This window comes from Chelonus insularis, unplaced genomic scaffold (assembly GCF_013357705.1).
Source record: "Chelonus insularis isolate UGA/USDA-ARS -01 unplaced genomic scaffold, ASM1335770v1 contig_85_pilon, whole genome shotgun sequence".
NCBI lineage: Eukaryota > Metazoa > Arthropoda > Insecta > Hymenoptera > Braconidae > Chelonus > Chelonus insularis.
This window is the reverse complement of record NW_023276773.1, coordinates 1,021,442-1,034,738: the sequence shown is the minus strand read 5'-3', so window position 1 is coordinate 1,034,738 and position 13,297 is coordinate 1,021,442. Positions and strand designations below refer to the sequence as shown.

At 32.0% G+C, this 13,297-nt stretch overlaps 1 protein-coding gene and 1 pseudogene across 1 annotated transcript; both read right to left on the bottom strand.

The window, feature by feature from the left end:
- Window positions 1-5,628: 5,628 nt before the first annotated feature.
- Window positions 5,629-7,990, bottom strand: LOC118071483 (uncharacterized). The gene is made up of 7 exons (NM_001414563.1): window positions 7,759-7,990; window positions 7,613-7,675; window positions 7,337-7,540; window positions 6,926-7,259; window positions 6,705-6,849; window positions 6,540-6,622; window positions 5,629-6,457 (listed from the first exon to the last, which is right to left on the bottom strand). Exons 1-7 carry the CDS (start codon window positions 7,972-7,974, stop codon window positions 5,874-5,876), a joined length of 1,629 nt encoding a protein of 542 aa, NP_001401492.1. The 5' UTR covers window positions 7,975-7,990; the 3' UTR covers window positions 5,629-5,873.
- Window positions 7,991-11,159: 3,169 nt separating this feature from the next.
- Window positions 11,160-13,003, bottom strand: LOC118071487 (uncharacterized; annotated as a pseudogene).
- Between the last annotated feature and the right edge of the window lie 294 nt (window positions 13,004-13,297).

Below are 13,297 nucleotides of genomic sequence, written 5' to 3'. Positions count from 1 at the left end.
ATATATAAGATATCTCAAAATAATAAATAATATCTTAAATTTATAAATTAAATATCTGGTGCACGTTTTCTAATGTTACGAAGAATTTAGTAATTATATTAAAGATTATTTAACTAAAATTGTAATCATATTATAGAATTAATATATGATTCTTAACTTTCAAGTTTCTCTGATAAATTATCTTAAACTCACATGTAATTACAAAGAAAATCTTATCTATTTTATATTAATATCGCGTATAATGAATTAATGTCTGGGAATTTTAAGTTGTGTTATCCAAAATAATTCGACCTAATTCATTCATTCGAAAGCTGATGGTTGCCACAGGCTTGAATATGAGTCATTGTTAAACTCCTCTACGAGAGTTAAAAATAACAATACTCCACGAGTATATTATGCAAAATGGTAATAACTTGTTTACTTTCGATTCTCGGAAATCAAACGTGGGGTGCAGTATTTCTTATCTTAGAACAACAGGGCTAAATTTCTAGGAGTTCGTTTTTCCGATTAAAATAGCTCCATCAAGAAAAATATACATCGATCCAGTGAATTGGTTGTAAAACGGAATGTTTCAGCACACCATCGGCAGCCATTTTAGTTATGCCAGTGACATCTGGTGCATTGGAAAGTAAGCATATGTTTAATCCTGTTAATAACTTGCCTCAAGCCGGGGCTAGTTATTCCAAGCCTTGATCCACCCTGTTAACCAGGACTAAGCAAGTTGTAGCTTATAATGATATCAACATGCCACGAGTTGAGGTAGGTCGATACTTATCCGCTTCAGGTTTTGTAAAATTAATTATAATTTTTTTTTACAAAACCATTCCAAAGAATCGTTAGGATTTTAACATTATGTATATTTGCAGATTTTGATCTAGCATAGCTAATGTGTTACAGCCAATTTTTCTTATCTGATTATTGCGTTGACCTAGAAACGGAACCTTTAGATCCTCTCTTCCCTACGTCTACGAGAACACCCTTGATGTTACTTTTCTCTGAATTATTGAGATTGAAAATGATCACTTTTAAAAAACAGATTATTTTTAATGAAGAACTGCTAATTCTTTCTCACAAAAGATGTTTGTTTAACATTGCTTTTATACTAGAGAGAAAAAATAAGTTAGAAATAGAGAATTTTAATTAAAATGCAGTCAATCGAAAAAGATCGGGTTTCAATTCAAGTTGGAAAGATCCTTTTTACACAGAATGTCTAAAGGATTTCAACTGATTACTGCATCATTACGTATCTTTTATGGTTTGTTCACTTAAATAAAAATTTTCTTTGTATTCAATGCTTAATTTTATTGAAAACAGAAATCGCAGTCGATACAATGACTTGGGCGTTATTGTCAAATAATTAATTAATACATATTGTTTCTTCTTTCTTTATAAAGTTTTCTATGGATACAAGTCAATTAAATGATGAAAGGTAATATTTAGAAAATTAAAGAAAGAGGTTTTGTTATTTTCAAAGCAATATCTGATTATGACAGCTATCATCTGATAGACGAATTAATAACAAGTTATAACCATAATATAAAAGACAATTGTATCAAGAAGTGTATTTTATCACACTAAGTTTTAGCTGAAAGAATCAAACATTTTATTTAAAAACTTATTGAACACGTAAGTCTAGATATTTTTATGTTAATATTTTTTGCTAAGTGATAAATTTCAAAATGGCATGTAGGATATTACAAGCCACTATTTGAGGATTCCATGATACGAAAAAACATTCTGGTCTTGCATGTTGTCGATGCCATAAATTTTTCCAAGCTTAACTAGGAGTGATATATGAGTATGAAGATCTTCGAATATCAAAAATTCTAGCTTATTCTGAATTCATTTAAAATCTAGAGCTTTGGAAAATTTTCTTAAGCCTCAGAATTGCCGAAAAACGAAAAAGTCTAGTCCTAGGGCAATTAAAAAAAAGAGTCAACTAAAAATGTGATACGCATTATTAATAATTGGGAATAACAATTAAAATGAATGGTTTTCACGTATATAAGCAGAGAAGAGTGACGTGAATAGAAGTTTATTTCAAATGGGCCGATGTGTTCCAAAAATTCAGTATGGGTTCTGATGGAGCCAAGTTGGAGTTCAACGCCGTTGGAGTGACCTGGGTTGATCCTTGAACAGAACACAGCTTCGGACTTCATTGATATTTGATATCAAATATCAAAACATCATTATGACGCACACACTTTTTCCCCTGGAAACAATTTGTTCAAAATCAGCATATTTTGCTATAAATAAAATGACCCAATTCAAATAGCGTAATGACTCTCGATTAAAATTACATCAAGACTGGAAAGAAATGTGTTGAAATTTAGATTACCCCGCCAACATTAATTGATTTAGTGGTCAATACGATTTTGAACGACTATTGACCGATTTAAATCAAGTTGGAAACTTTAAGTGGTCAGAATATAATGTACGTTTCATATATAAACTACACGCAGAGAAATGTATAGTAAAAATTACCGTGAATTTTATGGTAATTTGATGACACTGCTGTGTGACAGTAAAAATTACTTAAAACCCTAACGTTTAAGCCTTTGTAGATTTTAATAAGTGGTTAAGAAGATGAATGTGTAAGGGTTAGAAATTAATCCTTTTACTTGCCCCTATAATTAACTATCTTAAGAGCACCTTTAGACCAAAACTAAGCCTTAATCCTTTAAGGCTTTGTTCGTTGTTTGAAAATTTTGTTCTCCAAACATTTTGAAATATTAAAACAATTCTAAAGACATAAAATGCTAGTAGCATTACCGTCTTTGAGCGTACATATCTTTTTTTTTCGATTCCTTATGTTCATGTGAAGATTTGCGATCAGGCAACATTGCATCTAGAAAAACATTTCGACGAATTCCTTATTACTTGACCAAAGTGATTAGATTGCATTTGGTGACCAGTCTAGGGTTGAAATAGGGAATATCTATTCCAATTAATGTATCTGTCAATATGTTCCCTTGTCTGGATAGTTCGACATTCGTGACAGAGTTCATGACATTTTGCGGTTCAGATTAGTTCTCTTGAATCCACGTTAGAGATACCCAAGAAGTCATAACTCGGCTAGAATTATCGAAATTATTAAATAGTTTGAAATTAAATAAAGTTGTAAATAATGATATTAATAAGTGTCATTCTGGAAAATTTGTGAATAATTTAGTAGTTTTTGTTCACACTTTTCGAATATATGATATTTGTTACTCTTAGTTAATGATATTCATTTCGGAGAAAATTAAGGATGAAGTAAAAATTACTTGTTGCTTTTTTCAAAAAATATTAAGCTACAGTCCATGGACTGTGGTATCATATATACGTAGGTCACGGCATAAGACTTGTCGTATTGCACTTGAACATAACAAAGTACTCTCTTTCTACGGTCTAAGTACAAAATATAAACTGTTACCTATTGACACAAACTAATCGGTGATTTTTTGAATCCATTGCTATTCACTCGTACTTCTATATTTTTTCATACGGCAAGATTTATGCCGTAACCTGTGTATTATAAATAATAGCTGTTATTATTTTCTTCACATAATAACTAATAGAAATGTTCTTTTATTATCAACTGTTTTCGATTACTTAAATGGATCTGTCAAGACTTACCAAAGAATCTCTTTGGACAAAAATAAAGATACGTTGAGAATCCTTCAGAAACAACACTATGTGTTAATATAAAAACCTCAAAAGTTTGTAATTGGATTAAGACTTTTATTAGTTCAACGCGAAAAGAGTCTAATAATAATATTAGAAAAAAGTAGAAATAGCTCTGTACAATGTTCAGGTAAAATTGTACCAGGCAGGGAGCAACTTTTTTTTAGAAGTCAATTCGTATGCCTCATAGAACACTTGAAAAGATATACAAGATATAAGATTATAAGATAAAGACAGGGTTCATCAGGGGAGCATCAATAAAAATGGTCTACCTAGTAACATCTTATATCTTTCTCACTTTTACTCCCAAGAGTAATAGCTCTGAAAATTATACCTCAAGAGTCACGTTTGCCCACCTCTGATTTATACAGTAGAGATGTCATCCCGAAAAGTCGTTAAAAAGATCTTCATTTACAACGATTAAGGTTTAGTTGAAGGATTATTGTCCATCAAAAAATATTATTATCATTATTACTCCCTCTACGCGGAATCTAAAATAAATATTCTTTTTCGGTAACAGTTTTTTTTTTGGATGAACAACTCAATAGTGAAGATATCATGTGCTAATGGGAAAACTACAAAAGCATGCTATCAAACTTAGAATTCTATAAGTCTGATAAACAGGAAGTTTAACAACAATGTAAGACAATAATGATACTCTACATATCATTTAGCTATGGGATGTTATTAAACATAAATATTTAAACTACTATTTTTCTTTCAAACCTTGAAAGCTATTACTATTATTATTTTGTTCATCATAAAACTACTAGTTGAGAAATTAAAGATCTATTTTAAATCATGACCGATATTTGAAAGCCTGGTTTACAATCTTTTGTTACTTTTGAAGCACATGTGCAAATTTTCCGTATCTTAAATATTGTTAACAGGGGTATTGTTTCGGTTCCATTTTCTGGCGAAGACTTATTGCAAATAATAATTGTCATTAATATGAACATGCAATAACAGGATAACATGTTAAATAACTATGTCTTGATAGTGTCATAACATTTCAATCGTTCACTGAACTGTTGTCAAAAGAACAATGTCCTCTTGTATTTACCTCAGAAAATGATGTGGTCAGTAAAATATGCTCAATAAAGATCGATTGTAGTTTTAGACGCCAACTACAATACCTTCTTTTTGAATGAATAAAAGAAATGGATCTTGATAAATCAACTTCGGTAATATTGTGTCAAATATTTGTGCATTTCATGGAGTCCATTTCGGTTGATGTCATTTCGTTGAATAGTGCCGTTATTTGGAGTTTAGACCTATAAATAAATATCATAAAATTCTATTTTAGTAGCAGGTATGTTATTGTTGTACATAAATAGAACAATGGCGCTTACGTAATTCGGAAATCAACTTTGGGAATTTACGTATTTTAATGATTGTTTTTTCCTTTCCACTGAAAGAGTTGAGTCTATTTTTGTATTTCAATAGATCGATATCGAATATTCCTCTAATTAGGAATTACCATTTTTTAATTGGAAAATAGGGATCGATGGAGATGGAATTTTCTCAATTAAAAATGTGAAAATAGAATAAACAGATAGTATTTTCGAAGTCATATTGTCCATACGATGACTTAAAGACTTAAAGTTTATTTTTGCGAATTTTTATTCTAAAAAATAAACAAAAAAATATAGAGTAAAATTTTTATTATGAGAAAAAAACTTTAATAAAGTGAGTAGTAAATACCTTTAAAGGGTAGCCTTTCCTATATACAAGTGTTTATATAAGATAGAATTGTACATGATTGAGCTGTGCGTGATAGAGTTGTGCACGATTGAGCTGTGCTTGATAGAGTTGTACACATTGGGTAGTGTTTGATAGAGTTGTAATTAACAAAGCAGTTTTCTTTCCTTTAGAGAAACTGTGAATTTTATTCATTACAGCTCTATTGTTACAACTCTATCATTACAACTCTGTTATTACAACTCTATCATTACAGCTCTATTGTTACAACTCTATCATTACAACTCTGTTATTACAACTCTATCATTACAACTCTATCATTACAGCTCTATCGTTACAACTCTATCATCACAGTATAATGTTTTTGTTTGATTTAATCCACATTATTTCTGATAATTCCTAGCAAGCACAATCTAATTAAGTCAATACAGATAAGGCATGAAACCCTAATGCATTATGACAACTCTATCGTTACAACTTTATAATTACATCTCTATCAATTTATTCTATTCAATCGTTTGATGCTTTGTCTCTTCTCTTTTCAGTAACTTTTTGAAAAATGGAGAAAACTTGAAGCGAAGTTCATTTTCTGCTAATTGTTGAATACGAAGTTGCTTATTTTTCTCGGCTTTTTTTAGAGCTGCTTTCAAAGCTGGAGACATCTTATAGCGAGGTTCGTGTTTGACAATCAGTAGGCTACGTGATTTTTCATTTTTCGATATTTTTTTTGAAGTTGTTTTAGAGGAAGGGCTTGCTGCACAACTCTTCTTCTGAGATTTTGTAGTTGGTCGATCTCTAAGTTTCTTTTTTCTTGCGTTCCGAGTAAGAACTTCAGGGGTATGAGTTTGATGAGCTAGCTTTCTTTGTCTCACTACCCGATGTTTCTTGACTTTTACTGTTTCCGGTTTTGTCATCGCCTCTGGTTCCTGTGTGACTTCTAAATTTTGATTGATTGTAAAGTTCTTCACTTGCATGACTTCTGGAGACTCTACCGTCGTATGGTCAACAACCTCCATTACTTGCGGGTTTCTAAGTAAATCCGCGAGCTCCTCGGGACCCAATATGTCTTCTGGATTAAAATCTTTGATATCTGAAATGTATAAAAAATATTATAAGTAATGAGAGAATTTTAAATCGATTGATTCAATATACAAAGATATATATATACTTACTATGTGGTGAGTACAAGTTGAGCTGAATGAAATCTTTTACAGTCTTGGTCTTCATCTTCATCAGAAACTCACCAACATCGATCCTGAAAGACAAAATGTTTATTGATTCATTACTTATCAGATCATAATCGTGACATAATAATAGTAATGTTTAGTTTTTCTTACCTTTCATTATGCAACGCTATTTGCTGATACTTTATATACATATCAATTTTCAACTTTTTGAAACATTGTCTGCCAAGGACACTTCCATCGCGCTGGAGGTCTTTCAATTTGTCTTCTATCTCCGCAATTATGTTCATCAATTTTTCTGGAAAATAAGCATTTTTTATCATCCTCAACTTTTATAAAATAAAAGTATTTTTACATTAACATCAGTAACTTACCAATAAAAACAAAGACATTGGGATGACTGCCAAGACGCTGTGATAAACATCTGTTGAATGATTCGCAGATGTTATTCGTCCGAGTAGGTGATCCCCATAAAGACACTATTTCAGCTATTCGTAGCCACTGTTTCTCTAAATAGTCAATAAATTCATTGACACTATCTTGATATTCTGGCTCAACTTGGTTAGCCTTTTTTTTATAAATTTCAATAGCTGTAGAAAAATGTTTTACGGGTAGCAGAGGAAGTACCCAGGTAAGAGAAAGAATATCCTGGACAAGAGTAGATGAAACGTTCTTCAAACCTAAATCTTGCCAATGACAGGAGATTGCCTGAAAATAAAGAAAAACACATGTTAATAAAACCTTTTAGTTTTTACATATCATTCTCAAATTGTATTAATACTCACTCTAGTGAAATGAAACCAGCAACCTCTGATCGTTATCCATGGCATGGTCTCTTTTACAGACTTTATCAATGCCCGCTCGAAGTCCATCATAATGAATTTTAAGCTCGTCTTAAGTCCGGGAACTCGTTCGAGCAAAAAGTTCCAGATACCTATGTATAATTCAGCTGTTTGGTTTGCACAAAGTACGAAGACACTTGCCATACCCTGCAAGAAAATAAGAAATAGTGTTAATGATGGCATTGTACCATATAAGGCAAAAGTATTTCAGTTATATACCTCGTCCATTTTCCTCATGTGTAAGATAAGAAGCTTTTTGGCTCCTACGTCTTTCGGCACACACTGGAAATATGTAAGACAGAATGTTATTTTTAAAATAAGTATATTTCACGTATTATACATATTTGTGGGTATCTAAAAGTTACCTTGAAAGTACCATCCACGTAGATCTCTGAGAAATCATTTAGGCGTTCTAGCACAGTATTACTTGCGAAGATAACAGCACTGCTTGTTTCCGATACCACTACTTGCCCTTGGTAAATTCCTTGGACAGGTTCATACCTTGCAAGTAAATTACCAAGATCGTTTAATGTTTTGGGTATTTTGTGCTGATATTTATTCCTTTCCCTTCTTATGTGCATTTTGGCACTACTTTGTTGTATAAGGTGAGCAACATCCGAATATCTGCAAAGAATTTGTTTATTAAATATCTTAATTACTCTGTATACGTCATCTATTGAAAAAATCTCTAAAACAAGAAGTTGTAGTTAACTACTCGATTTTAGAATTACTTACTCGATTTTCAGTGTTTTGAAGATGACATTGGGTGAATCAGTACTTTCGCGTGCTCGCTCTCTAAGCTTCGTTTTGAACTCTTCAAAACGTTTGTATTCTTGTAAAGAAGTTGGTGAGTGACCGTGCTCTCCTTTCACATTGATCTCTCTGGTTACATGCTTCTGAGCGGTTACTGGGCATTGCCATTGCCGATAGCGATAAGTACAGATAAAGGCATTTCCAATATCAGCAGAGCGTGGATCTAAATGATAGAAATATCCATTGTGGAAATACTTTCTAGTACCTTCTCGCTGACCCGGTAACTCTTGCATCTACAAATAGACATTCAACGTCAATCCATACTCATAACTATATGATATTATACCTGTTAGGTACTCATTAACATTATTATGAACTACAAATCACTTACCGTAACTCGAATATAGTTATTTGTAACTTCACAAATTAAAACAGCACTTGGTTTAAGCAAAAAAATATTTAAATTTCTAGTTCACCACGAGACGTCTCTAGCGTAGCACACAACAAACTGAACGTTTCCCATTTTGGGCCTCTGATTCACACTAGACAAATATCAACTCCATGTTGTGAACAGCTGTACGAACAGGGAAAAAAACTATAAATATTCCATGTGAGTTTATGTGTGATAAGCTATCAAGATTATCCTTATTATGTGTAACGCTTTCTACTCTATCGGTTACAACTGCATTGTTAGTAAACACTAACGAGTAACACTTTTATCGGTTTAAATACTCAGCCATACTTTGCGGTTTTTCTAAGAAATAATTATTCAGTTCATGAAATATACGATCCATTGCGCAACATAATTCTAATAACACGCTGACAGATTAATGTACGGAGTGTCGGTTTGTCTAAGCAGACTTTTTTTTCTTACTTATAGTTTCTATGAATGATTTATTTGTATTCTTAAAAAACCTATTGTCTTATGATTGATTTTCTTATGCCGAATTTTTTCGGCTATACGTCTTAGACGCTCAGGCGTTTTTTAGGTTTGCTGTCATATTTCTAATTAACTATTACTCTTCGGCTTTGATGTTTAAAAAACGTAGACATCGTACTAATGTTGGTTCTCATAATGTAGAGAAAAAAAAATCTAGACATCTAACACGAGTTCTAACGACATTCAACCTTGAATATAAAAATATACGTTGCTAATGAACGCCCGTGACTTCGTCTACGTAATATTTAATTTGGTATCTTCATGTTGCCGAGTGCATAGCAACACGGAAATTCTTTAAACTGTTACATGTCTTCATTTATCTTGCAACTCATAATTATGACGTAGTGAAATGCGTCAATAATTCGGCAACCATGGAATGAACGCATTATTCTCTCAATTTAAGCAGTCAAAATAATACTCAGGTGTATTAGTTAATAAATATTTCATCAGCTACGTAATATGACAATTTACATACAAAAAGGTCTCGCCTCCACTATACAAACAATTGGCACAATTAATCAATAAATAACTATGGTTTATTGAATTGATTAAGGTGACTTTGTATTACTAATTATTATGCGATCTTTTGTTTCCATTACTTCAAAGTATTAGTACTAATTATATTATTTATTCAAAAATTTACATATGCCCAACGGCAAAGTCAAGCTAAGGCCACAGATAGGTAGTAAAAATATGTACATGAGTAGAAAAAAAAAAGTAAAACAATATTAAAGCAAACATGAGGTACGTTGTGATTAGTCATTCATAGAGGAGAGTCCCTTAGGAAAGATCTCATTAAAGTCATATCTCTTGAGCACAAGCAGTCAGAAGCAGCATACCAAACATTCCCGGTTTCAATTAAATTAGAGATAAAGATAAAAGTCTTGTCATTTATAGCTGAAGGTATAGCCAAAGCGCCTTGAGCGAAAACATATAGGTATGTATAAGTATATGGAACTTTGAGCAGTAGTTTTAGGCAAATAAATAAATAAAATAAGGAAATATCCACGGGAAAATATCTGTCAAATTACTTTGAACCTTTAAATTCAGATATTTTCTTTATTCTTTATCTAATCACCCCTTCACACTCCATAATTCGGTGCTGTCCGGGTTTTTACCTGTAGGTCTTTCCTCGTTTTATTAATTCATTTACCTGAAACTAGTACACCAAGATTCATATATTTACATATATATCTGTATTTTTTTGTTCTAGGCGCTTTAGAAGAAAATTAAAATACAATGGTGAAATGCTTCTAACAGTTATTTATTTGCATAGTTTTTGTGTTAACGGTATGTGTGCAATACCAAATACCTCAATTTATATTTGAAATATAATTCCGTCCATTAATGAGGAACAAATAACCAATATACACTACCCAAAAATGTGTATGGTATATCATAATAACGTTAGTCATGACTTCCCTGACCTACCTCACATCGGGACGGAACTGACCAAACATTGAATTGGCATGTGATACGTGACGGTAATTGAATATTCACTATTGTGTTACATTTTAAAGTATTTTTTTTTTTTTTGCTAAACTAGAAGTTTATTCTAATTTCGGTTATGATATTTGGTCAAATGCGATTGAGATCCATCAAATGGGAGGAGCCTAAAAAAATGGTGTAGATAAGGGTAAATTTACCATAGTTCCTATTATTTACTGTGTAATTTCTAAATTTTTAAATTAAAGTTAACCGATAAGTATTGGAACAATGTGTGATTGGGCTGATGCAAACTCCCGGAAAAAAATTCCTTGAAGGTGAGCGTGTTTTTAATGCCAATCACGTAATTTTTTTTTTTAAACAATTTTACGGTTTATATGTGTTATTTCCGTATTAAGTTATCCCTTATCTGTGTTACAAGTTCTGACGCCAGATGGCGTATGCCCATTTGATGGATCCTAATACTAATTAACCTAATGTGTGTTTTTAAAATTGCACAATGTTTTTGCATTCTGATAATGAAATAATTATTTCTAATCAGTACTTGTTCAAGGACAGGATAAATTTCATATTTATAATACAATGAATTATTTGTAATTATTCACAATTATCCTTTATTTCAATTTTGAAATATAAATTGTAATGTAAAGAACTTAACGTAAAAACTCTTAAAAATTAACAACATCACTAGCACCATCAGTCACAATATATCACGAGTATTACTACAAGAGATCAAATCGTTTAGGTTTAAGCCAAAATTTATCAAAATATCATTAGATAAAGATTTTAGAATTTTAAATATAATTAACAAGACTGATATTTGTAAAAATATTTCCGACTAAATGGTCACGTGAGAGTTACTTGGGTTTTTTCGGAGTCAGTTTTAAGGCCTTCATAATCAAGTCATCAAAATGAAGACAGACGAGTTCTTCTGGGACCTTAAACAAAAGAAAAAAATTCTTACTATCTTTTTTTTTTTTAGATATGAACATTCTTGCACTCGACTATCACTGCAGATATAGCTGTGATGTGGCTGATTAAACTGCTTAGTTACGAAATACATTGCAATCTATTCTGATAACGCAAACAAATGAGACTTTTAGAGGTCAATGAAAACGGATTAATTTTGTACTGAACGACGTGCTGATAAACATGCAGCAACTGTTGTTGCATTGTAATTTTTATTACCTTATTTTTATCTGTGAAAGACATAGGGTTGGCTGAACCTCCTTTCTTCGTTTGTTGGGACCGGGAATTGAACCCGGCATCTTTCTCTTGCGCACGGGAAGCGCCATCTATGGTCCTGACGCCTACGTAAATAGGCGCCAACAGACAGATCTTTTAGAGCTGTTAGCCGAAATTTGGCTTGAATGTTTAACCCACAGTTGGACATCTGTACCAGCTTCGCTTCTTTGCTATCAATAGAATGGAGCTCCTAAGGCAATTGGTTTGGAGTCTCACTTTCCTAGCTATGGAATACGTCTCAAGATTAAATATTTAAATTTTATTATCACTTGCCAAAAAAATATCCTTAATCAAAGCAGTGCAAATTACTATATTGTAAATCCATTATTTATTTATAATTAGTAATAATGATATCACAATTTCAAGCAGGATCTTATTATTACCGCTAAATTAATAAAAAAAATTCTGACTTTGTTTCCTGTTACATTAGGTATGGTTGCATGTTATTATATTACATAGCGTCGATATGTAATAAAATAGAGTTGGTTGATTCCAACAGTGTAACAGAAAAGAGAGGTCATTGTTTTATTTTTCTAGAGATTCTTATAATAATTTATTTTAATCTCGTTAGGAAACCGTTAAAGGACATCTAAAAATAAAAACTTTAATACGAAGATTCTCGAATGCCACGCAAACAATTTTTTTTTGCTCATACGATGGGCAAGTAAATGTCATCGTGAATTTAAAAATAAAACATTAACATAAATTTAAGATTTTTATCACTAACCCAAACTTTCGGTCATTAAAAAAAAGGTACTCACATTGTCATCGTATTTCGTAGCTAAGTATATATTGCTGGGGTTTAATCCTCCAATCTTCGGACTCTTTTTATTTTTGCCATATTTATTGTCACCTGTCGTATTAACTTTGCTACTTGATCCACCCGTGTCATCCTAAAAAATGCAGATAAGAAATATAATTTCGGCTTTAGTTATCTAACTAATTATCTAATGTAAATTAACAGATTAAAACTGTTTAGCACTGTTCATAAACATAATGTAATACGAGCTTAGCTCATAAAACTTGTATTGAAATATTTCGGCCATATAGCAACAAGGGTTTTACGTGTTTACATTCTAGACGCAACGGTAGACAGCGTGGCGCGATTGAACATCACGATTTTTCTAGGACACTGAGCCGGAAATAATTGTGATAAATAAATATAATTCTTAGAATTATTTATATAAAATTTGCATGTACTTACAGACTTAGCCATATTGATTTTTTTTTTTCACAAACGATTGTATGCGACCACGTTACCGGCTTGGAGTCCATAGACTAAATGGAAGTGCACGCGGTATTGAACTGTACGTTGTATGAAACAGGAACATGGACAGAGCAATAATAGTCGTTGTACTGTTTTAACATCACACTGTACGTTCTTATCGCTCCGATCAACGCGGTTCATAAAACCTGAACGTGTTTGCTCAAGAACAGGATCCCTGTACATACGAGTCCTATTTCGGCACTAACTCTATGATGTTCGAGTTGTTCTCAAGAGTTGTACACCTTACATGGCT